Below are 26,619 nucleotides of genomic sequence, written 5' to 3' on the forward strand. Positions count from 1 at the left end.
CTCTGAGTTGCCTTTGGGGACAGTTAGACTCCAGGTAGGGTGGACAAGGGATGGAGCTCTGCCTGGAGCCGGGGATGCTGCCCTGCCTGCCCTTCCTGAGAGTGTTGGAAAGAGGGGCCGAGATCACCCATGCTGCCCAGCTGGTTCTGGCCAGGAGCCCAGGAAATGCAGTTTCCAGGAGAGCCTAGGGTGTCCTTACCCTTCCCCTTGGCTGCCACACCTTCCCTCCCCGCCAAGCCCTGGGGAATGCCAGTGCCCAGGCATCCCTCTACCTTCTGTGGTTTGGCTGTACTCAAGCCTGGCAGGTGCCTTCACCTCTCAAATCCACAGCCCTCAGCTGGCCATCTGCCTCAGTAGTCTAGGGCATCTCCCTGTTACCTGAGAACAACGGGTCCTCACCGTTGGATCCAGCTTGGCCAGCAGTGAGCAGCAGGCCCATCGAGGCAGAGAGTCCGCACCTACCACTTCATTCCCTGGGCCAAGCCTGCCCTCTGCCTGCCCCCACACCACTGCAGTTACCTGCCTTCCCACCCCATCCCTCCCTGTCTGTTCTGCAGCTCCATCTCCAACCAGTGCCTTGTCATCTTTGCTCCACTGGAAGGGACTGATCCCTTCTTGGGAGCCCCCTCCTTGCTGGGAATCCACACAGAGTGGAGGGGCTCCCTGCTGTCCACAGTTGACCCCACTCACACAGGCTGGCCTCACAGCTCTGCCCCTGCCCTCTGCGACCCTTTGCCCTCCAGCCTGTACCTGCCTCTCAGCCCCTTCCATCTTCTCCTTCCTGGACTTCTGCACTGACATGCTCTCCTGCAGCTGCCTGTGCAGGGGCACCAGGGGGCGCTGTAGCTCAGAGCCCTGGCATGGAGCTGTCCATGGCTCCCACAGCTCCCAGGTGCCCTCCAAGCTCTCACACAGCCTGCTCGCTGCTGAATTTCTCTTCTGCCCCACTTCCCACCCTCTGCCTCTGTTGCACAGCTTGCTGTTTGATGTGCATATTCTTGGGAAACTAGGCCTTCCCACATACTGTCCCCTTGTCTGGAATGCCCTTTCCCAACGTAGGCATGTTGGAACTCCTGTTTGCAGGCAGCTGGTAGGCTGGAGCATCCCTCATCCCCACCACCCTTCTGTGGCCCTAGCTGCCCTGGCCTCAGGAAGCTGCCCAGGAGCCGCTTCTTCAATAAATGACGACGTGGGGAGGTGGGAGAACAGAAGCTCAGGGTTCAGGCTGGCCCCACTACCCTCAGCTCTCACCAGGATGCCCTGGTCCTGCCTGGAACCTGTCTCCCCCAGGGTTCCAAAAGCCAGCTACTTGCCATTCATCCCTTCCCTCCTGCTGACCTAAGGGTCCTCAAAACATTGCTTTCAGTTCTCCAGAACTTGGGCACCTGCCTCCATCATCCCTGCCCTGACCTGGGGACATTGGGCCACAGGCTGAGCAGGAAAGCAGGGTTGGCTTCTGAGAGCCACTCCCCTGCCCCCCACCTCAGCCACCACCATTCAGACCCCAAGTCAAAGCTTCCATTGTGAATCTTTATTCCAGAGCAGCCAAGTTCACCTCCAGGGAGCTTCTGGCTGTGCCTGGCCACCCTGGGCAAGGACTCTGCCATGGGGCTTCTCACCCTTTGGCTTACCTAAACTGTGGACCCACTGGGCAGGCCCACCAAACCAGTGGACCTGAGGGCTTCCCAGGCTGGTTTTTAGAGGTGGAGGCACCTGCAGGCAAGCACCATGGCTGCTGAACTACACCCCACCCACAGGCCTCGAGGAGGGAGAGGTGGGGAATATGAAGCAGAGAGCCTGGAGAGGAACCCCCCAGCCAGGCCTGGGGGTGCTGGGCCTGGGCCGGGGGAAATGTCTTTACCACCAGCTGTTAGCACCCTGCTGGAGTGGGTGGGGCGGAGGTAGGATGCTACTTCGGGCCTCGCAAGGGCCACTCATCCTCAGAACACAGGTTTCCCCAGCTTGGCGGTCCCTGGGCTAAGTCCAGGAGGTTGGCTCCAGATGTGCAGGGGGCAGCACCTCAGGTCAGCACCTGCTGAATCCAGCCGATCACACCCGTGATGCGAGTGTAGACGCCAAAGTAGTTGGGTCGGCCACAGCCCAGGCCCCAGCTGACCAGCCCCGCCAGGAACCAACGGCCACTGGACTGCTTGCACACCAGTGGGCCACCCGAGTCACCCTAAGTGGGGAAGAGGAGAGAGTTGAGATCAGCTCCTGACAACTGGGAAATCGTGGGAGTCACACCCGTTCTGAATCTCTGCCGAACCAGCCGTGCCTGGCTTCTTCCCTGGCAGTCCCAGCCCTGGTGGAACCATCCGGGGATGTACACCTGTACCCTGCCTGCGGGAGTCACCTGGCAGGCATCCTTCTTGCCCTTGGCGTAACCGGCACACAGCATGCGCGGGGTCACCTGGTAGCGATAAGCCTCACTGCACAGGTCCTGAGGGATCAGCTGGACATCCACCTTCTGCAGGGCATTGCTGGTGGGTCCTGCAAGGCCGGAGGGCAGCGCTGAGGGCATCCCATTCTCCCTGCTGCTTTCCTGCTCTGCGCACCCCGCCCCTGTCAGGGGATCCACCCCCACCCCTCTGCCTTACTGCCCCACTACTGTGGTAGCTTTGCTGCCCAGGCTGTGGTAACAGCCCCCACTGAACGCCCCAGGCTCTGCAGCTGTTCTGTCCAGCACCTGTACCTTCAACCTGGATGCCACCCACTTGCCTCGGCTTGAACAACCTGGGTACCTTCCCGGATCCCGCCCGGGGACTGTCCCCACCTCTGTCCTCTGTACCTCCCTGTCTGGCCACTCCTTGTTGCCACCCCAAGAAATATCCTCTACAGCTCCACCTCCCCCTTGGCCTGACTGCATGCCTGCACACAGTAGGCTCTCACACACATGTGGTTGAATGAATACAGGAGCAGGTGACAGCAAAGCAATCCTGGCTTGGCGCTGTCCTCCTTCATACTCCTGGACAAACCACTTTTCAAACAAGCCTTGGGTTCCCCATCTTTAATACATCTCTGCCTCCAGGCCACACGGCACTCAGGCTGCCCAGTATGTGGCTAGGTGTGCTGTCCAACAGCTGTGGTGTCTGCATCCCACACTGGAGTGCCTAGGTCAGTGCCTGCTCCCTTCAGTGCCAGTGCAGACCCTAAGAGGCAGCTGTGAGGGCTCAAACGATTGGCTTCCTGCCATCTACATGGGAGGTTTGGACTTGACTTCCTGGTTCCCAGCCTCAACCCCAGTCTAGCCGAGGCTCCAGGCTCTGCTCCATGCTGACCGCCAGATGACCCGGTACAAGCACTAAATGACCAGAACTTCAGTCTCTTCTGTGAAACCTAGCTGTGTACCCACTGTGGAAGGGTGCAGATCCTAGGAACTCTGTGCCCCTACCATCCATTCTCCATAGGGACTCTTACCCCCCGCCCCGGGCACATGCCACGGGGCATAGGGCTGAAGTTGGCATGTGGACTCCAGTGTCCCTGACCTGCCTCTCCACACCCGTACCCCTACATGGTCACAGGCCGTTCTAGAAGAAGGTAGGGACAGGGGCCACACCCAAAGCTCATTCCTCCTCCCCCACCCCGCCATGGAACCCCAGACAAGCCCAGTGCCCAGGGCCCTTCTCCTGGGTTGCACTGGGCTTACCAGCTCCCAGACCATGGGCTACTCACCACCCTCACGCAGGGCACCCCAGCCTGTGATCCAGCAGTGCAGGCCGGATTCAAAGACATGGGAGCGTGCAGGCAGGCAGATGGGGCGCACAGTAGCCGAGCGCACCACTGGGTGGTCTAGCTGCAGCAGGGCCACGTCGTAGTCATGGCTGTCCTCCTCATGATACGGGTGCAGCAGCAGGCGGCTCACCTTGAAGGACACCTCGCCCGGCCAGCGTGAGTTCTGCCACACCTTGCCCAGGAACACTGTCCACAGTGCAGGGGAGGCCATACTGTGGGGGAAGGGGGAAGAAGCGCAGCCTCACTCAGGGACCCCCATCCCGCACACCCACCCCATCCCTTCCTCCTGGGACTTGCCAGGAACATCCCACCCTGGCCTCTAACACCGGCTTCACACCCTGCTAGACAGCCATGGGCCTCAGGCTGAAAACATGCCCAGCATCCAGCCCCTTGGCATGTAGACAAGACACAAACATGGCAGAATGAATGAAGGAGTGAGTGAATAAATGAATCATTGACCCAACCTACAGCCAGAGAGCAGAGCAGAGCCCAGAGAAGCTGGCGGTAGTGGGCGTGGACGTAGGGCTTGGACTCAGAAGGAAGCCCAGCCAGGGGCGCTTCTCCTTCATGGCCGAGATCCTGCGCACAACTCCGTGCTCTGAGCCCTACACTGTCCCCCAGTTGTACTCTGGCACCTCGACACTCACCTGTCTTCCTGGAAACAGTGAGCAGCGGTTATGACCCAGCGGTCGGCGATGAGGGCACCCCCGCAGATGTGGCGCCCCCGGACCTGGAGGCTGGCCTGCCATGGCCACTCGCCCTCTGACGACACAGCACCACCCACAATGCGGCCAGAGGGACCCTGCAGGCCACAGTCTGTGGGCATGGGCACGGAGCAGGCAGCCATGGACAGAGGGGATAGGGAAAAGGAGAGACCAGTGAGAAACAGGAGGAACCAAATGAGGAAATGGGGAGACAGGGAAATAGGCAGTCAGGGAGGAAGCTGGGGCAACTGGTACCCCACAGGTCGTCTTGTGGACACCTCCCTGTGCGCCCTGCCCTTAGCCCTGAGGTGCTGCAAGGTTGGCTCACCACAGTGCCGCTCATCTGAGCCGTCCGCACAGTCGGGCCACCCGTCGCACTGTGGGTTGGGCCTCTTCACGCAGCTACGGTCTTCGCACTGGAAGGTGAATGTCCCACAAGGCACCTCTGAGATGGAGTGGGGGAGAGTAAGGGAGATAGCACAGAATGTAGGCGTCTGAGCCTCAAGTGAAGCCCAGGGGAAGAAGGATCCAGAGCCGGCCAGGAGGGGCTGGCCAGGAGCAGGGTCTCCTTCCCCCATCACACACGCAGTTTGGTCCATGAGCAGCCTGACAGCCTCTCTGACCACACGCCCTGGCAGGTCACACCTCTGCCATCAGGCCATGGCACCCCTGGGCCAGCTGGCTGCTCACCTGGCTCTCCCTGCTGCTAACGAGCTTCAGCTCCTCTCCTCCCTCTAGCTCTCCTCAAAGCCCAACTCGAAACCTGCCTGGGCCAGGGAACTTCCAGGGCCTGATCCCCTCCCGCCACACCGTCTCTCCACACTACTGCCCAGACATGATGGGTGGAAGACTTTAGGTCAGCAGGGCTACCTGTGGTGTCTTCCTGCCAGCAGCTGAACCTAGAGGGCAGAGACCACATCGCGGGCATTCTTCTGTTTCCATTCCTCACCCACCTTGGCTATCACTGGGTAGTTTGTAAGTGTTGGTCAGATGGATAGATGGGTGGGCAGATGGCCAAACTGATGGTTGGAGGATGGACAGAAGGATAATGGGTAGACTGATGGATAAAAGGATGGACTCATAACATGGATAAAAGGATGGACTCATAACATGGGGAAGACCAAGAAATAAGTTGGATTGATGGTTCAGAAAGGAGACTGGCAAATCGCATAAAGAATGGATCAATAAGGGCTGTACAGACAAGCAGGTGACTTGAGAGCAGTAGATGGATAGATGAATGGAGCAGTGGACACACAGCTAACTGGATAAAGCCGTAAATGGGTAGATGGATGGGTCTGTGGATAGGGGTAGGTGGTTGGATAGGGCAATGAATGGATCAATGAATGAACAACTATATTAATCATTTGGTCAGGGAGACCAAATGATGGATGGACAGATGTAGATCGGTGTGTGGGTGGATGAATGGAAGAGGGATGGGTTGATGAATGATGGATAGAAGAGGGGAAGGATGGATGGATAGATGAATGGATGGATGAATGGAAGAGGAGAGGGAAGTGGAGGAGGATGGGTGGCCAACATGGGCGTGGGTACAGAGGGAAACAGTGGGTGTCTGGGCAGGAGGGGGCCTCTCTGAAGATGTTCTGCATGACTGCACCCCCTGGGGTGTTTTCCTGCATCCGCTGCAGACCCCGTCCTACCTTCCTGGCACTGTTCCTCGTCACTGCCATTAAGACAGTCAGGCTGCCGGTCACAGACCCGGGATGGGGAGATGCATGTGCTGTCCTCCCGACACTGGAACGTGGCTCGGCACACTGTGGGGACACAGAATGGGAGGGGTGCAGGAGCGGGCATTGGCCAGAGTACACCCAGCTGCCCTCCAGTCTCTGTCCCCTGGGAAGCCAAAGTCAAGTGACCCAGGATCCAGGACTGAGTCAGAACTGGCAGGCAGTCAAGTTGGGTTTCCAGACACAAAGCACCTTTCCTACCGGCTCTCCAGCAGGGTCATCCTAGAGGGGTGCACCCCCCCACACACACAAACACAGGGAAACTGTGAATGGGCAGGGGGAGAGAGCCTGGCTTCCAGAAGCTTCAGGAGTGGAGGCAAGGACATGGGCAGCACAAGTGGGCAGCGCCTAGTCTGAGTTCTTGGAGTGGCAGAGATGTGGGCCCCCTTGGGGAAGGAGAGGACAGAGTCACTGCAGGTGGAAGTCCTGAGCTCCAGCAGGAGATCCTGGTCCCAACTCAGCCCTGCATGGGGTGGCCCTGGGATCTCCCATTCAGAGCTCCCATCCTCAACATAGCAAGGGAATCCCACTTCCTGGTGCCCATAGCAGGGTCTGCATGTATGTGGCAGTGGTTGGGGCAGGGCATCTCCATTCAGCTCAGCTCAGCCAAGGTGGGAAGGGTTTGGGGAAGGGGGTGGGGCTGCTCACCACAGTTCCTCTCATCCAGGCCATTGGGGCAGTCCTTGATGCCGTCACAGGCGGGGACACAGAGCCCATTCACAGAACAGAGGAATTCCCCAGGGCAGGCTGGGGACACACAGGGGGCGGGGGTCACGGGGAGGGCCCCATGAGACTGCACATTGTCACGCAAACCCATGCAAAGGGCGCTGTGAAGGAGCCCTTCCCCTCCCCACCCAATACCTGTCTCAAGCAGCAGGATGCACAGTCCCCCCACCCAGGCTTCCCCCAGACATGCATGCCACACCCACATGAGCCAGCAGCGTGGCGATGTCCCCCAAGCACACATCACTGCCCTGTACACACAAAGCACGGTTACACAGCATGCTCACTCCTGCACACACACGCATACACGCTTCTCATCCAGCCTCATAAGCAGCTGCCCGCAGCCCAGGCGGTGAGGCAGGGCGAGGCCGCAGAGGGCTCAGGGCCGTCATGCTCTGGCCTACTCATACTCACGGTCCGACTGGTTGTACAAGCTGTAGTGCACCTGCACGCCAGGCCCCGTGAGGGAAATCTGTGAGGTGAAGTTGATGGTGACCCCAGCCATGGCCAGCACAGGGATCCGCTCCGCGTAAGGCTGCAGGGTGCGCAGGCCACAGAGCCTGGGGGGACCCAAGAGGACACAGGTCACACAGGCTGGGTCCGGTGTTCAGACAGCAAGACATGGCGGAAAGAATGGAGGGAGGACAGAGGGGCCGACCTGCACCCCCAGCCATGCCTCGCCTGCCTTGATTTCCCCTTCGGGGCACTCAGAAGGCAGCCCAACTGTGTCACTCCCTGGCCCAGGAGCCTTCTGAGACTCCCTGCTGTCCGTGGGGAGCCTGCATCTTATCCCCAGCCACCTGGGAGAGCCTCATAAGTCCCCCGAAGTCCCCTTCCTGCCTCATGACACAGGAGAAGGACCTTCCCGTAGGCGGCAGGCCCCAGCGTGTCAGCAGGGGCAGCAGTTGCCCAGTGACCTTGCTCTTGACCTCAGCTCTTGCCCTGGCTGTCTTCTCATGGCTCTTTGGACTTCCAGGAAGGATCCCAGTCCTTCTCCCCGGACCTGCCCTGCCCCTGACCACCCCCTAACGGGGACCTAACCACTGCCATCCTGTATGTGTTGGGGCACCCCCGAGGACACAGGTGAAAAGTCCAGAGAGCAGGTGCCTTATGGGAGCAGCCTGAAGGCCCAGCTCTTTTTGAGTACTCTAGGATGTAAATGAACATTCCTTTATCAAGGTGGGGTGGGGCTTGGGGACCTGGCCCTGCCCCAGGGACTCTGCCCACTGAAGGAAGATTCCCTGTCTTGGGTCCCAGTGCGATAGCTTAGTGGTTAAAATCCCCACCTTGAACACACCAGGATCCCATATGGGTGCCAGTTCTAATCCTGGCAGTCCCGCTTCCCATCCAGCTCCTTGCCTGTGGCCTGGGAAAGCAGTCTAGGACAGCCCAAAGCTTTGGGACCCTGCACCCGTGTGGGAGACCTAGAAGAAGCTCCTGTCTGTTGGCTTCAGATTGGCTCAGCTCCAGCTGTTGTGGCAGCTTGGGGAGTGAACCATCGGATGGAAGATTTTCCTCTGTATATTCGACTTCCTGATAAAAATAAATAAATCTTTAAAAAAAAAAAAAAAAGATTCCCTGTCTTTCCAGTTCACAGCTGAGGCCCGCAAGGAACAAAGCCAAGCTCGAGCCAGAATTCAAGGCTCCTTGGAGCTGCAGAGAATTCAGCCAGCCTGCTAGGGAGAAGGGCACCCCGCTTTCCCACTGCACTGTGAGCCATCCCTTCCCCCACATGTCTCCGAGCACCCTCCAGGGACCAGATCTAACAGCTGGGCGCCCCCTCCCCCACTGGGCTGCTGGCCCCATGCCCACAGGCAAGGGCAGCTCTAGGAACCCAAATGTCACAACAGTCCCGGGAAACTCAGTTATCGCTGAGCTTTTTGCCCTCATCTGGTTACAGAGACGGGAGCTCTCCGGGACTAGGCTCACTGCGCCACTGCGCCCAACTAGAGGCCTGAGACGCCTGATCAGGGAAGCATTCCTGGAAACACAACCCTCTTACGGCTAAATGGCCTTGACCAAGATAATTATCTTGTCGTAAACTATGCGATCGTTAACGCATTATCGGTGCATTATTTTTAAAGGAAGGAGTTTGAATAAAATCCAACCCCCCCAAGTGACACTTGACACCATGGGTGGTCCCAATTTCCAGGTAGACTCCTCCTCCCTGTGCGTCCATGCCTACACGGAAGTCCAGTATCCGCTCTAGACACTGGGGGAATTCCAGGCTCTTGGGTTTGATTTGGCCCAGTTTGGGTTGCTCTGGTCATTTATTCTCTGCCTTTCAAATGAATAAATAAATCTTTCCAAAGAATAAAAACAAAATGCATCCATTCTTTAGTTCTGGAACTTTCCATATGAAATTTGGGATCGCTGAAAATAGGAAAGTGGATCTGCAGAGAAGTGATAATAAAGACTTAAAATTTTCTCAGGGTTAATTTCTAATACTGCCGGTATAGAAACATGACTAGCAGAAGCAGAATCCTTTAAAAAGAACTCTCCCCAGTCGTTTTACAGGAAGAAAAAGTCTTGAATCAACTCAGGTTCTGCTGCAGCCTACCCCACTCCACCCCGGACCACATGGGCAGGATCCACCAGCAGAGGGCACCCTCATCTCCCTGGCCAGCAGGATAGCCCTGAGGGCTCCTGGCAAACCAATGGACATTGGATTGGTTTTGATTTTTAAAGTGGAAAAGCAAGCATTCTATGAGGAACCCCCAACAGGGCACCCCCAGGAAGTGGGCAGGGGATCAGGAACTTGAAGATACCAGGCATGTCCGAACAGACTGGAGGTGGAGGGCTGGCAGGGGGAGGGGGAGGGCTGGCAGGATGAGGGGAGGGAAGAGGATCCAGTTCCTGAACTGTCCAGGCCGCGGGCACTGTGGAAGTGAAGGAGGGGTTACTGCCATGGGCATCTTAACTTTCCCCAGCCTCATTTCTAGTACATTTCAACCTGGGAGGCACTATGCTGTGGCCAGGGAAAGTGACATCACCCGCCAACAGAACGTCACCTTAAAAGCCACACCTTCCCCACAGACCTCACCGTGCAGCCCAGGGCCTTGTCTAGCATGGGAGTGATCCATCCCTGCTATCTAGCGTTTTAAGAAACGCTTCAGAAAGTTCCATCTGTTGCTAACAGGGTCAGGCTGTGAGCTCTCCTCCCTTGGGGCTACAGCTGGGGGCCGCCACCTCCTGCCTGGCCATCTCCCACTCTCGGGTGCCCGGGTCACGCTATAGCAGCTCACAGAAGCTGTGTTCTGCCCATGCCCATCAGCCAGGAGTAAGTAGAAAGGGCTGGGCAGATAGCAAGACAAGTGACATCACAGGAAGCTGGTGGGCGGCAGGTTCCCAGAAAGGGGGAAGCCTGCGTGGCAGGGGCACCCCGCAAGAGTAGCTTATGAGAAAGTCAGCAACCAGGGTCCCATCTCACAAGGCCAAGGCCTTCTTCCGCTCCCCAGGTAGGCATGGACTCGAAAGGCAGGTGGGCATGAGAGGAGCTGGAAACCAGGGAAGTGGAGGAGGACAGGCATAAAAGAAAGGGCTTAGAGGGGTCAAACAAGATGCCCAAGAATGCCTAGCCCAAAGAGGGACCAGCCAGATGGTCCCCAGCAACCATGCCTTGGACCCGCCCACCCACTGTTTCTTTCCATTGTGGCTACTCAGGGTCAAGGGGCTGTGCTTGTCCCTCCCACAAGCCCCGAGCCTGCATGTCCACCCTTCTCAGCCCTCACTTGTCAGTACCACCCACTCATGGAGCTTTCCAGCAAAACCTCCTTCAATATCTTGCACATGGCTGCAAGGAAAGGGCCAATGGCACATGGTCCACAGCTGCCCCGCTCCCCTCCTCCCCAGCCTGTCCTAACCACTCCGGGCAGGAGCCTGGGAGCGCAGGAGAGTTGATTGTCTACTTTGAGTCACTGGGGGAAGAGCTGAGGCTCTGGGACCGGGCTGAATCAGGCTGCCCTTGAACTAGACCCCTTAGTCACTGAAGACCACTCCCCAACTAGCAGGATGCTGATGGATGGGGTGACATTGCAGCACCAAGAGTTAACAGCTATCAGGGGGGCTGTTTGGGGTCGAGGGAAGGAGCCCACACATGGTGAGGGTGTGCACAGGCGCATGGCTGCATGCATAGACAGATGTGTGCAACCACACACTCTAATCACACTGCCTGGTGTGACCTGGCAGTCACCTGGGCACCAGCATCCCTTATGTTTGTGTCCCAGCTGTTCCACTTCCCATCCAACTCCCTGACTATGGCCTGATTATGACCCAAGGCCTTGGGCTCCTATGGGAGACCTAGAAGAAGCTCCTGGCTCCTGGCTTCAGTCTAGTTCACCCTGGCCATTATGGCCATTTGGGGAAGTAAACCAACGATTGAATGATCTCACTCAGTCTCTCCTGTCCCACTCCTGTAACTCTGCCTCGCCAATAAATCAAGTAAATCTTTAAGCCAAGTCCCTAGCTGGTCCATGGCAGCTGCTATTCTGGGAGCAAGCTGGACTGCATGGCCAACACAGCCACCACCAACTCGGGCACAACTTCCCTCCAATATGCGGGATGCTTTTAGGGTGCAGGGTGGATACTGCCATGATGGAGTTGTCCCCATCCAAGTTTCAGACATCTCCCCCCAGCAGTGGCTCATGGAGTCTCCCACACCCCAGCACCCAGATCCTCACCTGGCCACTCTGGCTGCACTGGGGAGAGAGGGGGACAGTCCTGCACCCCACTGTTCTTAGCTGATAACCTGTGTGGGAGCAGTCCTGACCACGGGCTCATCTTAGTGCCACTTGGTCCCTTCTGTGCCTCAGTGCCCTTGGGAACAGCGCCAGTGACCAGGAAGGTTGTCAGGCTAATGAACCTAGTGCGCCCCTACACTGCCAAAACCTGGCACCCAGGCACAGCCTCCTGCACAGAGGACAGGGCCCAGGTGGAAGGCATCAGACCCAGGACCTGAGGCTTTTTCCTCTTCCTCCTGTTACATTCTGCTCTGCGGGAGGCGGGCGGCAGGAAGGCATGCCACAACCACCTTCTCAGAATTGTGAATCACGGTGGGGTCAACCTCAAGGCCACTCTGAACGCTGTTGTTACTAATGGGGAGGTGGGGAGAGCCCTCAGGGATCCAGGAAGGACCAAGACAGCCACTGCCACACGCACCCCTCCGCACCCCCATCCCATCCCACAGACAAGGATTAGTACACTCTGTTCCCCAGTCAGCTCAAGGGTGCCCCACCCCACTTGTCTCACTCCCACCGTGGCCAGCTCTCCTAGCCCCTGGCCCAGGGCAGCCACCTGAGACGCAGTGCCAATCTCTGTCTCCTTGTGCCTGTATCATCCTTTGGGATGAAATTGACCCTGAAGCAAACCTCAAGTGTGGAAAGATGGGGACACCAACCCAGGTCCCAGCATTCTAGAGTTCTAGAATCTTTCCATCTGCTGGCATTGGCCTCCCAGACACTCGGCATCTGTGAAGCCAGAACATTGGCAATCATGCTGGCTGGACTGCTCCCCCAGGCTCGGGGCTGCCCGGGCAGAAGTTCCCGCCCCCTTGGGCCCCATGTGGGGAAGGGTCTCCTCACCTCTGCAAGGATCCTTGCTCTATTTCTAAACCTGTATCGTCACACAACAAGAGAGCCACGGGAGGGTCTTTCTCCAACCCCTCTGCCACCTCCAACCCCTCCAGCTTCATCACCCTCCCCACGCCCCACACCTGCACCTCCCTTTACATGCTTTGTAATGCAATGCCCAGTGTGCGACACAGGTCTGTGTCGGACAAAGCAACCAGAGCTGCACTCGCCCCACCCCCTCCCCACCCCCCTCAGACCTTGGAAGCCAGTGTCACTTGGTCCCTTCTGCACCTCAGTGACACAGAAGACGCCAGCCCCTGCAGTGGCGCTGGCCCCAGGGACACTGCTTGTCCATGTCCTGCTGGTCACAGCCCTGGTCACAGCCCAGCTCCAGTGGTGGTCATAGTGATGGCTCCTGACTTTGTGCTACCCTCCACTTCCCCCCCTTGCTAGTGTGAAACCTTTCCACCAGAGAGGCCAAGGGTGGAAGCAGGGAGCAGCATGGGGGCCCTGGGCAGAGCGGGGGTAGGCAGGAGATATGGAGCTGCTGAGGTAGGCAGACTGGTCTCGGCTTCTGTGTGACAGTGAGTGGGACAGGAGCAGACACGTGGCGAGGTCGAGACAAAGGCTGTCACATGCTCATGAGCCCTTGGACACCCATGTCTTCTCATTGGAGCATTCAGGGAGCCCCCCAGGACTCATAGCAGCCCTGGAGGTACAACTGCTTTGCTGGGAGTAGAACCAACATTCACAGGCTCTGAGTACACCCTGGGGGTCTGGGGGCCACAGGAGAAGGACTAGGACCCCTGCTGGCTTCCCTCTGCTCCCCTCAAGATCTAGAACCCAGGGGAAGGGGTTCTGGGGGGGCATCACCTCCTATTCTGGATCATCCACTGGCCCTGGGTGCATGGCAGGTCATATTTCTGCCTCCGCAGCGCGTAGGCATCAAACCAGAGAGCCAAGCCGTAGTCCAAAGAGGGCACCTAGGAGGGACAAGCCCATCAGCCAATCAGGTGGCCTGTGAGTAGGGCCAGCCTTGTGGACCCACCTCCCAGGAGAACAAGAAGGACTCCATTCCAGCCCACCATCCACACACACACAGCACCAACCAAAACTAACGTTTGTCAGTCACTCAACCAGCGGGCACCACTACAACCAACAGAGGGAGACCTTGGCCACAGCTGCTGTCTGCTCACCAGCTTTATGCCCAGGACCTGGGCTGTGGGCACTTCAGCAGAGATGGAACACTCCCCAGCCCCCAGGGCCAGCCTGGGTCTCGGAGGCCATGAGTCCTCACCTCCCCTGGGGACAGAGGGCAGGCTCACCATGAGGTGCCAGGAGCAGTGGGTACTGGGCGAGTAGTAGCTGGGGAAGTACGGTGTGCTGAGGACGCCCTGCAGGTCCAGCCGGCCCTCCAGGGTCAGGTTCACCTGGCAGTCTGGGCCCAGAGAACAAATCATTAGGGGCTCTGCTCAGCCAATCCTCTCACCTGATTCTGGGGGCAGTTTGTCACCCACTAACTCCCCAGTCACTGACAACACCGCCCACAGGTAGGATAGAATTGTGAAAGCTGCGATCTCAGTTTCCTCATCTATAAAATGGGGGCTACGGCTGCGCCTTGGATATATGTAGCTGGAGGGACACAGGTCAACTCCTTCCTACAGGCAAACTCAATCAGACCTGAGGCCATCCCTGTGGACCTCGGGAATCCGAATCCAGAACCCAGCTCCACAGAACACACCAGTCAGAGAAGGGCCATGAGCAGCGAGAACCAATCAGAAATCAGATTCTCACACGGCTCTGCCCCCTCTTTGATTGCCGCCTGGGAATTGGGCCATAGCTGCCCAGTTCTCTACCCTGTCCACTGCAAAGGAGTTCCCATTTCCTCCCACCAGTTGCATGTCACTCATCAACTTGCTGCACGCTGAGTAAGCAGAGCCAGATGGGGGTTTCTATAGCAACAGTACCCACCTCCCAGGGCTACTGAGTCCACAAAATGGGCTTGAAGCCCTCAGACCTCCCTGCAGGCAGTGGGGTACTGTGCACACACTGGCTGTGGCCACCCCACAGCTCCAGGGGTTGCAGGAGGGAAAACTGAGTGTCTTCACGTTGTCCTGCCAGCCCCCTGGCCTGAGTGACAGCTCCCAAGTGGACAGAGCCAGCTCAGCCGACCTCTTGGCAGTCCAGCAGGGCCGGCTACTGAAGATCTCAGAGGTCCACCACAAGGAGGGAGGACAGTGAGTGGGGACACAGCTGGAAGAGCACCCTCCTCCCCTGCCAAATGCCACCTCCCCTTCCCATCCCTGCTCTAGACCTCTCAAGGTTTGCTTTGCCCACCCATGGGCGTGGCTACCGGGCCTGGGACAGCAACGGAAGGCAGGTGAGGTGTGTGCCTCAGGATGGGCAATCCAGAAGCAAGAGGAGAGTGGGGGGCTGGATGAGCATGGGGGCGGGGGTTTTCACCTCCCCAGAATGCCCTCTGAGATCACTGAGGGCACATTGCCCTGAGCATGCCAGGGGCTGAATCTGCATATCCCCTGCCCTCCCCTCCTCCCTCCACACACTGGGAGGCTGAGCTGTGCAGGGGAGGGGGGTGGAGGATGCAGAGATGGGGGGGGAGGAGAGAGAGAAGGACAGACAAGGACAGAGACAGCAGGAAAGACAGGAGGGGAAGGAGGTGTGGAGACCTGAGGGACTTCCAAAACCTGCCCCCATTCCAAGCCCAACCAGGGCAAAGTTCACACGAAGATTATCTCCTGGTCCCAGGCTGCCCCAGGCTCACCCTGGAAGGCCACGGGCTGCACGGAGAGCATGAAGGGGTCGTAGTAGCTGTGCAGCCCCTTCTTCCAGACCACGCTCATGACGGCACCTGATGCCAGCACTTCCACCACGGGCTCCTGGCGGCTGCAGCCATAGACCCTGGTGGGACATAGAAGGGCGGTGAGGGTAGACCTGGGGCCTGGACGGGAGGACACAGGCAGGAGGGACGGAGGATGGCAGGCTTTGGCCTCTGGTCTGGGACTAGCCCAGTGTCATCTCTGAATCCAGGGTGCATCTCCAGTGAGACAGGGGTGATGCCTCTGTCCCCCACCTTCTGGACATTGGTCAGGCTGGCTCTCATCCCACAGTAGCCCTCACAAACACAGAGCCCTCTTGGCAGAGACCCCAAATGGCAGCTTCAGGGACCACCTTCTCTGGATGCCCTCCCCCTCTCCCAATGCTTAGACTTGTCCTGGACTGGGCTAGGGAGGAAGCAAATGGGTGCTCAGGCAAGACTCTAAAATGCTACAGAGCTGGCCTCGGAGGCATGGGAACAGACAAGAGGTCCTTAGGATTCTAGACTTATCTAGAAAAATCTCCCTCCAGTCTATCAGGGCCAATTGCTTCATTTCCAGATGGGGAAACTGAGTCCACATCAGAGACAGGCTCATGCCAGGCCCTGCCTGAGATAGCAGGCCCCTCTGGCATGTACCAGTGCCCCCTGGTCTGCCCATATCAAACTGGGTGGAGAGGTTGGGGTGCCTGTGGCTTTTCTGGAGGCCTTGGAAATCCTACCAAGCTGTTCCCAGCTAATCCCCGCTTCCTTGCCTTGCAGCATGGGCCTTGAGCTGCCTGCCAGCCTCACGCAAGGGATCTTAGGGAACTCAAGGCAAGTAAGTGCCTGAGCCCAGCCAGCCCTGATCCCGCTAGCCTCCTGTCCTGGTCATGTGGAAGCAAAGGTGGGGAGGGAATGTGGCCCCCAGTCTCCTGTGTCTTTCTGGTCCCTTGTCATTCCTCACATTCTTCTCAACCCCCCTATTCTTCCTGTCTTGATGCCCTGACTCCCCCAGCTGGGCACGCCCTCCCAGGCATTTGCATTCTCTTCAGCTCCACTGGTTCCCTCATTCCACAGCCCTTAGGGGTAGGGAGATCAACTCTTAGAGCTCTTAGAGGGACCAGAGACTACCAGGGTTTGGGGTACCAGGCTTTCTTGCTGCAGGGGGCAGGAGTGGGTGCTTGTTTTCCTTAGCCGCAGGGCCCTGGTGCTGCATCAAGAGTGGAGCTTGGCCCTGCCCCTACCCCCCACCCCCGATCTCTGCCAAGATTGGCCGAGGAGTGTGTGGCTGCACAGCTGGAAAGAAGACCTGGCCACGGTCCTGGGTTGGAACCCATAGGGGCATCACTCACATGGCAACTGGACTTGCCACCGAGTGAGTATTTAGTAAAGAGCGACCAGGAAAACAATCAACTGCAACCTCTTTCCTCACCCTGGAGGCCAGCTCTCTTTCCTGTCCTTTGACCCCTGGCACTTCTGGACCTCAGCCCGAGTGCTCCTATCCTGAAGCTCCTCCTCCTCCACCTGGCCCCGCCTAGCCTCTCTGCAGTGATGGGAGCTAGGACTAAGTGTGAGGACTCTTAACTCCTAACAACAACCCTGAAAGAGATGTACTCATTTTACAGATGTGAAAACTGAGTCTCAGAGAGGCACTCAGCTAGGCAGCAGCCAGATCAGGGATTGGAGCTCTGGGCTGCTTTGAACTCTGAAACATTTGTGGACCAGTGTGGTCATCTCTCAGAGCTCACCTTCAGGGCCAACTTAGAACAGCAGTTTTATTCCAGATGGGGAAACTGGTGCTCAAGCGCATCCACCTTCTTCTGGCCTTGCTGTTCCCCAAAGGCTTGCAGGTGACCGTTGACCTCACACCCTCTAGCCCCAACCCCTAGGAGCCCATCCTATGCCCACCTTCCCCGGGGACACTCACGAGGTGATGAGCCTCCTCTCCAGGGGCCCGGCCACGTCATACATGGCCAGCCGGTCCCGGCAGTCAGCCCGGGTCCACTCGAGCCGCAGTTTGAGCATGAGGTCCGCGGGGCCCTGCAGGTGCCACAGGCAGCTGGAGGCCAGGTGGTCGGGCCCCTTCAGCTGGAGGGTGTGGCCCTGGCCCACGTAGTTGTATCGGTAACAGCCTGGAGAAGGAGAGGGACAGACCCCCTGACCCCTGTTAGCCAGAAGAGCAGCCCCAAGAGAGCAGGTCCCTACAAGGGGGCACCCCTGGGGAGGGGTGGGAACTGTGCTATCCACCCCCACAGTGTCTCTGCTGCTTCTGCTTCCGAGCCCCCTCAGGCACGCACTGGCTCAGGGTTGTATCATTCATTCACTCACTCTTACTGAGCTGATCTCACCAAGGAAGTACCCAATGAATGTTCAGGCTTTGGGGGCAAAGACAGGCAATCCTGGCTCAGCACAGGGCGGGCTGTGGGGGTCAGGCCCACCTTGGGGGCAGCAGCCTGAGCAGAAACAGGCTATGTGATCAGAGGGAGCCCAGATAGCAAGAGAGGAAGCCAGAGACAGACACACGACACACATCCCAGCAACTGATCCTGTGGTCATGGCAGGTGCAGCTTGGAGTACCAACAAGGGGCCTGGGAGGCCAGCGGGGTGGCTGTGCCATACAGGGCAAGACATGAGGATTGCCCTCCAGGCAGAAAAACAGAGAGGGGCACAGCTGCAATGCATCCCCAGTGGAGGCAATCAGTGATGAAGCAACAAGGACAGAACAGCAGTGCCTGTGGGGCGTTTGACTCACGCTGGGGCCTGAGGCACACATAGGACATGTGATGTCTTGGCCTGCTCACTTCCTGTTACTGTGCCCATTTTGCAGACCTGCATTTGACAGCTTGGCCTGAAGCCCTGTACGCTGTAGGTGCTCAGTAAGGGTGGAGTGGCGGAGCAGAGGGAGGGAAGCTCTGGGACTTGTCTCCCAGACACAGGCCCCGTCGTACATTTGCTCTCACTCCTGCCCCCATGGGTTACATGGCATGCGTGGCTCAGACCCGATGCTTGAACTCGCAATGCCATACAAAGTCTACATACTCGTTCATTCACTTAGCACCTGCTGTGTGCTTGATCTAGGCCTCAGGGCCAGTGGAAAAGAAACAAGTGTGTCATCCCTCCTGCCACCTGTGTGTGAACCTCTCCCCAAGGCTGTGAGGCAGAGGCGGCTGCTCCACCAGGCCATCGGTCAGTCAGGAGCAGCCCCTTCCCACTGTGCTCAGCAGCTGCCCCTGGAGACACAGTTCTTCCTCTGTCCTGGATCGGTCAGGCCCTGCTGTCCACCTCTTCCCAGGAAGACCTTGCCCTTGTTCCATGGCCTTGCAGGCTATCTATCACTGGTGCTTTCTACTGTGAGAAATTTTTGGAAATGACTCATTTTTTAAAAATATAAATATGTTAAGGTGAATGAATTTCTCACTGTTTTCTAAATCAAAACGAATGAATGGAATAAATTTTTTATTACTCAGATTTTGCTTCTATAGTAAATATGGTAGGGATGGGATGCCCAAAGACCCCCTGACTTTGTGACTGTTGGTGGCAGGTCCCAGCTTCGTGGAGCCAGATGCCAGCTTCTAGAAAACTGTCCAGCTGCAAACCCTGGGACCACTGGAAAAGACAACCCCTCCACCCTGAGGTGTGATTTCATTCCCTTGGCGGGGTGTTAGTCAGTGTTGCATCTGCACTGTCAATCTTGGTCCAGCATGCTTCTGTCCAATAGCGATAAAAAGTCAGATAATGACACACAGGTACATGGAGGGCTGGATGGTAATGATGAGGACGGATAGGTAGATGGTAGATAAATAAATAGATGGATGAATAGATTATGATGAAGATAGGTAAATGGTAGATGGAAGGCCAGATAGTTAGGATAGAGGGACAGATAATGATACGTCTGATGATAGATGGCTAGATGATAATGATAGGTGGATAGAGGATGACTGAGAGGGAGAGCAGGATGAACAGATGGGAGGATGATGCATGGATAGATAAGTAGATGAAGATGATAATAAATAGGTAAGTGGGTAGACAGATATAAATAGAAAGGTGGGTGAGTGCATGGATACATAAATTCACAGACAGATACACAGATAGGTCAACTTGTTTCTTTACCACCCTATGGGTTCCCCCTCACTAATGAGTTAAATGAGCCCCTGCTGCCTCGACTCCCTCAGGAACAAAGAGCCTGCCAGCAGGGCAGGAGACAGGACAGGTCAGACAGGGCAGAACTGGGACCCAGACCCTGTGCCTCCCTCAGACGGGTTGGAGGTGCTCAAGGTGCTTGCCAGAACCACAACCCTCTGTGGGAAAGTCCAAAGGGCGTTATCTGAGAATTAGGGTCATGTGCAGAGGACTGCACGGGACAGAAGCCCAGCTGGTACACTCTGTAACTCCAGGAGCCCCCAGACTGCCATGTGGGCTGTGCCCATCCAGAGATGTGCAGGGGGAAGCCAGGCAGGTCTCTTAGGTGAGAGCAGAGCGAACAAAGCAATATGGCACCATAACCTAGGACAGGGTCCAGCTGCTACCTTCACAAATTCAAGCTGAAAGCCCAGGGTGATGAAGGACTTCCCGCTGGTGGCCATAGGTGTCTACGGTGGCCCGTGGGCAAGTTGGATTGAACGACAGAAAAGCAGAGTGGAGTTCATCTGTGACTAAGTTCGCTGCCCATGCTCACAGACAACGTGCAAGACACACATTACACAGGTGCACAACACCCTCTGCCCTCACTCAGCCCCATCTCACAGCCCCTCACCCTGTGCCTCCCCTGGGGGGTGAGTCCAGGTCAGCATCCTGCTGCTCCCCTGCCCTAGACACCCTGTGGCCTCCCATCCCTCAACTAAGCCAAGAAAGCCAGCAACGCCACAGGCGAGGGGAGGAGAACGGAGACGCGTACCCAGCGTGGAATTCAGCGCAACTATGTCTTTCACACTGGCTTCTGTTGAGAGGAAACGGACAAAGAAATAAGCAAGGGCCAAATCGATTCTCAAAGGAAATGCAGTGCAAGTGAAAATGCTGGAGGCCATTAGCGTGCCCTGGGTTGAGATTCATCCTGCCATCCCTGCCCGCCCTCCTGTCCCAGCAGGCATGGGGCCAGGGGTCCCGGAGAGCACCCCAGCCCTAGCAGTGGCCTCTCTAGGCTGCCCCACCCCCACCCATCACCTTTAAGTACTGACCGAGGATCACCAGGCCCTGGGGGTCCACCTCGTACTCAGTCCTGTAGGGAGCAGGCGCTGAGTCATTGGCCGCAGACAGCAGCTCCTGCGCCAGCAGCTCCTGCACCACCTCGGGGCTCAGCATCGGCTGGCGGTGCTCCGGGATTTGGAGGATGAACCAGAAGAAGCAGGTGAGTGGTCCCTCCCTAAGGCAGGCGGAAGTGAGGGGGCCAGGAAAGGAGCCGGAAGTTGTGTCCTGCCCCACACCTCCCTCTCAACTTCCCCCTCTACTGGCTCAGGCCCCGCTCCTATGGGGAGCGCGGAGCACTACCGACAGCCCAGGCACTGATCTCCACCTTCACAGGGAAGCTCCATTTGACAAGCGAGAACACTGAGGCACAGCTGTGAGGCTGTAGAGCTGGTCTGGCTGAGGCCTGGGGCCTGTGCTCCCAAAACCCACCTCCCAATAAGTACCAGGCCCTTTCACCAGCCTGTTGTGGTCATCATCTGGTACATACTCTACCACATCACTGTACCCAACCCACAGATGAGAACAGGAAGCTCTGTGAAGGGTGGTCACCAGCTAAGCCTCTCATCCGTGCCTTCATTTACCCACTTCCTTCAGGTCCCCTCCAACCCTTGGAATCCGAGGTCCCAGCAGGGGCGGAGGGGTGGCTGGGGCCTAAGGACAACATACCCGAAGGAGTAGACGGAGCTGGCATTGTAGTAGACACCCAGCCGGGTGCTGGCAATGAGCGCCTTGAGCTGTGAGGAGATGGCAGCCCCATGATCCTCTGCGGCACACCTGCCCCCGCCCCGTGAAGGTGTGCTCTGTGCCTTGGGGCAGCCCTGCTGGATCCAGAAAGTTCTGGGAAGGGGTCAGCTGGGGCCCTCAGCCAGGACATGAACCTTCTGCGGGCTCTTGATGAGCAGAGCAGAGCTGTAGGCATGCACAAAGGTGTCTCTGGGCCACCCCTGGGAGCTGATCCACAGAACACCCTGAGCTGACCCCTTGCCAAGAGAATGGGGATTGCTCTGCCTTCTCCAGCTCCCAGCCTCCATGAGGCTCCCCGGCCCCAGCATGGGCCGACCTCAATGCAGCAGGCCACGGCAGTGTCACAGACAGCTCACACACTCCGACAGTGTCCCACCTCACAGCTTGTGAGGGACTCCCTTAGGGTCTAGTTCAAGTGCCTCTGAGCCAGCCTGCTCACTCTCCCACCCCCATACCACGTGCCTGCAGGATGCCCCCTCCCATCCCTGCCCCCACCATGCATCCCCACCATCCTTCCCTACCACATTCTGGGCTTTGGCTGTTTCACTGCGGAAGGCACTGGACTCCCGGCGGGCAAGGTCCTGGGAGAAGTGGCGATTGAGCACCCGGAGGCTGCCTGCATACACCTGGCTGACAGTCACATCCGTCTTGTACCCTGCCCAGAAGGGGACATGCATGGTAAGTGAGGTAGCCTCCTGCCGCGACCCCAACCCTCAGTGCAGCCTCCAGGGTTTGGAGCTCCATGGCGTGACAGCATCATGGCAACTGCCTTTCTCCTCCTCCTCACCTGTGTCATTGTTGCCAGCATCATGCAAATGGCTCCTGACTGCCCACAGGAGAGAGATCTACAGGTGGACACGATCTCAAAGGACAAGGATGACCTAAAGACCACGAAGCCCCCAGGAAGACCCAGAAGGCCAAGGTCCTGGGTCAACAGACCTCTCTGTCCTTTGGCCTTCCACTCATCATGTCACCAGGGGGCGCCACAGAGCATGCTGAAGCCCCCATGGCATGGGCTACCCTGTTGAACCAAGACAGCCACTCATGCCCTTACAGAGTAAGGATGCTGGACAAGCGGGTTGTCACTCCCATGTCTGGGAAGGGGGCTATGAATGAGAAGTACGGGGTCAATGGAATGGACACATAGCAAAGGAACAAGCCTGGGGCCCGTGCCTTAGCCAGCTTTTCCTTCACCTTCAAATGCTGACATCCCATGGGGCCCCAGTTCGTGTCCTGACTGCTCCACTTTCCATCCAGCTTCCTGCCTGTGGCCTGAGAAACAGCAAAGGAAAGCCCAAAGCCTTGGGTCCCTGCACCCAGGTGGGAGATGTGGAAGAAACTCAGCCCCTGGCTTCAGATCAGCTGAGCTCTGGCTGTTGCAGCCATTTGGGGAACGAACCAGCATATGCAAGATCTCTCGTTCTCTCTCTCTCTAAAGCTGCCTTTCCACTAAAAATAAATAGATTTAAAAACAAGACAGGAAAGGAACAGGCCTAAGTCAGTGCATCCCTCCAGCCCACGCATGCGGAATGGGAAGAGGGAGGGAAGTAACACTGAGGCAGAGGAAAGAGCTTGTACAGAAGCCCCGAGGCAGGGGGATAGCAGCCATGACCAAAGTCAAGGATGGGCCAGTCCTGCTAGAGTGATTAGAAAGGGATAAGTTGCAAGCTGCGGGAGCATTGGCAGGGCAGGTCTGGGTGTTCATCCGATGACCAAAGGAAACTGAGAGAAGTTTGAAGCTGCAATGAGGTCATCAGATTTCTATTCTACAAACAGCATTTGTAACACGGTGCTGTAGCCTAGCACGTTAAGATACCACCTGTGGCACCAGCATCCAAAGCGGGCACTGGTTTGGGTCTTGGCTGCTCTGCTTCCCATCCAGCTCCCTGCTGATGTGCCTGGGATAACAGAAGATGGTCCAAGTCCTTGGGATCCTGTTACACTTGCATAGACCGGAAGAAACTCCTGGTTTCTGGCTTTGGACCAGCCCAACTCCAGACAGCTATTTGGGGAGAGAAGCAGCGGATGGAAAGTTTCTGTCTGTCTCCCTCTCTCTCTATAACCCTGCCTTTCAAGTAAGTAAATAAATATGAGAGAAGATTCAAAGGCTCTTTTTATATGTCCCTTCATCCAGTTACTCATTCACACAACCAACACTTATAGAGAGCCTACCCTGAGTGAGGACTGACATAACAAGGAAAAGCCCACAGTCTAGGGATGAACAAGAGATGTGCTCTATAGTGCATCGCAGAGCACGTGGACGGGGTGGGTGGTGCTGCAGTGTGATGGATGCATGCCTGTGGAAGGAGTGTTCCATGCAGACAGAGCCAAACGTGCAAAGGCCTCAGGGTCAGGTGTTTGCTGGTAAGTTGGGGAAGCAGTGAGGAGTGGGCAAAGGCAAGAACAGGAAGACAGGAGGCACAGGAGCCACATGGTGGCTCAACAGGCTAATCTTCTACCTGCCGGCACTGGCATCTTATATGGGCACCGGTTCAAGTCCTGGCTGCTCCACTTGCCATCCAGCTCCCTTCTTGTAGCCTGGGAAAGCAGCAGTCCAAAATCTTAGAATCCTTCACTGACATGGGGACCTGGAAAAAATCTCCCAGCTCCTGACTTCAGAAAGGCTTAGCTCTGGCCATTGCAGGCATTTGAGGAGTGAACCAGCAGATGGAAGATCTTTTGTTCTGTTTCTCCTTCTCTCTGTAAACCTGCCTCTCCAATGCAAATTAATCTTAAAAAATAAAGCACAGAGCCCAGGGGTCATCCAGGTGGGAGTCCACCAACTAAGGGCGACAGGGTGATAGTGATGAAATCTGATCAGCATGGTGACCCAGAGGTAACTCAGCTTGCTAAGAAAGTGGGGCTGATGCGGGAGTGAGGGAGGGAGAGAGAGAAAGAGAGAGAAAGAAGTCAAGGGAAAAAGCAAAGTCGGGGTGTAAGCGGTGACTTGAACACTGCCCCTGAAGACTGACCCCTCCATCCTGGACCCAGTGACACCCAGAATGCCTGTTTACCCAACACTACCATAAATTCTCTAGGTTTCGGTCCCTGTAAGGCCCACTAAGCTCTCCGCCAATCCCTGTGCTTTGTGACCCCCATACCTGTTGGCCCTGCTTACCAGTCCCCTGAGGCATTTATCCCTGGTGTCCACCTACAGCTGCAACCCCTGAGCCTACACTCCCCAAACCCACCTCAAGACTATAAAAGATGCCTCTTTGCTCTGCTCTTCTCTCTGTCTCTCTGCACTTGCTCTATGCTCCTGCTTTCTCTCTCCCTCACAGCTGCACCCCCACACACACTTCCCCTACCAGAATAAAGGACCTCTTGTGTGGCTTGCTTGTGGTGCCTGGCATCCGGGGTTTGTGGCAAAAAAAAAAAAGCTAGCACCCTGTGCCATTTGGGATGCTGGCTTCCTGCTGCTGGTGACATGTGCCCCACATACGCTCCCTGCTGTGCTGTAGGTCTGCGTAGTATCACCGACACAGACCTAGGACTCCAGGCAACCTCACTCCAGGGCAGCTTCCACACCAGCCCAGGCAGATGTGTCACCAGTGATCCTACACTGGCCTCCTAGTTCCTTTCAATGGGCTTGGGATGGCACCCTGACCTGGAGCCAGCAGATGCCCTCTAACCTTTGCCCACTCTCCAACAGGAAAGTTCCAATCACTAGTGGGTGCTGGGTCATTTCTGTCATGGCTCCTGACCTGGGCTGCCTGTGTCATGCATAGGTCTTGCTCTGCTGCGATTGCCAGGGCTAACTGGCGGCTGAATCACCAGGGCTGGGCTCAGAACCTGACAGTCACGTGGGAGGTGCTTGGCACAGGGCAGATGAGTGCGTGAATTAACGAATGGGTACATGAGTCCCCTGCGGTGTATAAGGAGCATTTCCAGAGGCGCAAGCTAATTGGGCTTCGCCAGCGTTTCCTATTGCTGAGAGCTGGAAGAGAGGGGTCAAATAGTGAATGCTCATAAGTGTTTATTTGATGGAAGGTTGGGTGGATGGAAGAAAAGAAGGAAGAGAGGGAAGAAGGGAGGGAGAAAAGGAGGGAGGGAGGGAGGCAGGAGAAAAGGAAGGGAGGGAAGAAGGAAGGAAGAGAAGGAGGGAGGGAGAGAGGAAGGAGAAAAGGAAGGGAGGGATGGACGGAAAGAAGGATAGAAGGAAGGGAAGGGTGGATGGATAGAAGGGTGGAAGGAAGGGTGGATGGATAGGTGGGTGGAAGGATGGGTGGATGGATAGGTGGGTGGATGGATGGACCTAGGCAGGTGCCAGGGCCCCTGGGGCAGCAGGAAACTGATGGCTCTGGAGGGCCTGGGTGTTGGAGCTGTGAGCTCCTGTCTAGAGGGGACACTGCAACGGCCTCAACTGAGCAGAAGCACTAATTGGTGCCTCCGGGCCTTCTGCAGCTGGCCTCATGCCCCAAGACCATCCAGGAGGGCTGCAGGTAAGGGAAGCCAAGGTTATGCCCTTGGCTTGCAGGTTCTCAAGCACTGCGGGCTGAAAGAGCTGGCAGAGACATGGGGCACTCGCCCAGTGGGGAGCTGTCTGAGCTATGGTCACAGCATTTCTCCCCACCCCTTCCCCCAGAGCAGGTGACAGAGAGGAAGAAGGGCCTGCCAAGATCTCCATAGCAAGGGGTTTGGGACTAGAACACAGGTCCCCCTACCATGCACCCACATATCCCCCAACTCTTCCCCATGTGGGCCTAATCATTACCTAGGAAATACCAGAGCATCACCCCAGCTGCAGCCAGTGCAACCAGAGCCAGCCACAGGGGTGCCAGGCGGAGGTAGTCCCGAGCTTTGCGCTTGGTCTCCGTAGGGGCCTGGAACATCCCCTCTGGCTCGGCCTCCTCGCCGTCGCCTGCGTCGCCACCCTGCCCACCGGCTGCCTGGGGGGCTTCGGACATAGGCATCCTGTCGGGAAAACAGACCAAAGTTGGCAACAACCCAGTGTTTGTGAGGGAACCTGTGCCAAGTGCCCGTGGTACCCTGCCTTTGGCATGGAAAGCAAAGATCCCTAGGGAACTGGCACCAAGTATGGGTGTTGCCCCGGCTCTCAGGAGGAAGGCAGATGGCAGCAGAGTTGAACTTGACCTTTCCACCTTGACCTGAGTACCCTCCTGGCCTCCCCATGGCCAGAAGACAGACGTAGGTGTCAGGGCCTGCACCCTTCCTACCCAAGGAGACCACCTCTGTCTGAGCCAGGTGCAGCCTCCATCACCTGCTCCTTGCATCCTTGCTTCTCTCACATTGCAGGATGCTCAGCTTCTGTTCTGCCTCACAGAACTTCCTGCCACTTGGACAGTCCACTTAACCCTGCCCAGGCATCCTGAGCCACAATCACTGGGCCCTGACCTCCTGCAGGAAGCAGTGCCCCCTCACCTCCCATCTTCCAATAGGCCCTT

General features: G+C 57.1%; 1 protein-coding gene across 1 annotated transcript; it reads right to left on the reverse strand.

Moving 5' to 3' along the window:
• Positions 1-1,961: 1,961 nt before the first annotated feature.
• On the reverse strand, positions 1,962-26,131 carry TMPRSS6 (transmembrane serine protease 6). Its single transcript, XM_040991049.1, has 17 exons — positions 25,929-26,131; positions 21,736-21,869; positions 21,137-21,204; positions 20,461-20,645; positions 20,181-20,222; positions 17,214-17,418; positions 15,254-15,390; positions 13,797-13,909; positions 13,345-13,454; positions 7,319-7,464; positions 6,830-6,928; positions 6,095-6,208; positions 4,765-4,881; positions 4,380-4,548; positions 3,673-3,944; positions 2,354-2,490; positions 1,962-2,179 (listed from the first exon to the last, which is right to left on the reverse strand). Exons 1-17 carry the CDS (start codon positions 26,125-26,127, stop codon positions 2,021-2,023), a joined length of 2,406 nt encoding a protein of 801 aa, XP_040846983.1. The 5' UTR covers positions 26,128-26,131; the 3' UTR covers positions 1,962-2,020.
• Positions 26,132-26,619: the final 488 nt, after the last annotated feature.

Source organism: Ochotona curzoniae, unplaced genomic scaffold (genome assembly GCF_017591425.1).
Source record: "Ochotona curzoniae isolate NIBS_2020 unplaced genomic scaffold, NIBS_Ocur_1.0 contig_1014, whole genome shotgun sequence".
Classification (NCBI taxonomy): domain Eukaryota; kingdom Metazoa; phylum Chordata; class Mammalia; order Lagomorpha; family Ochotonidae; genus Ochotona; species Ochotona curzoniae.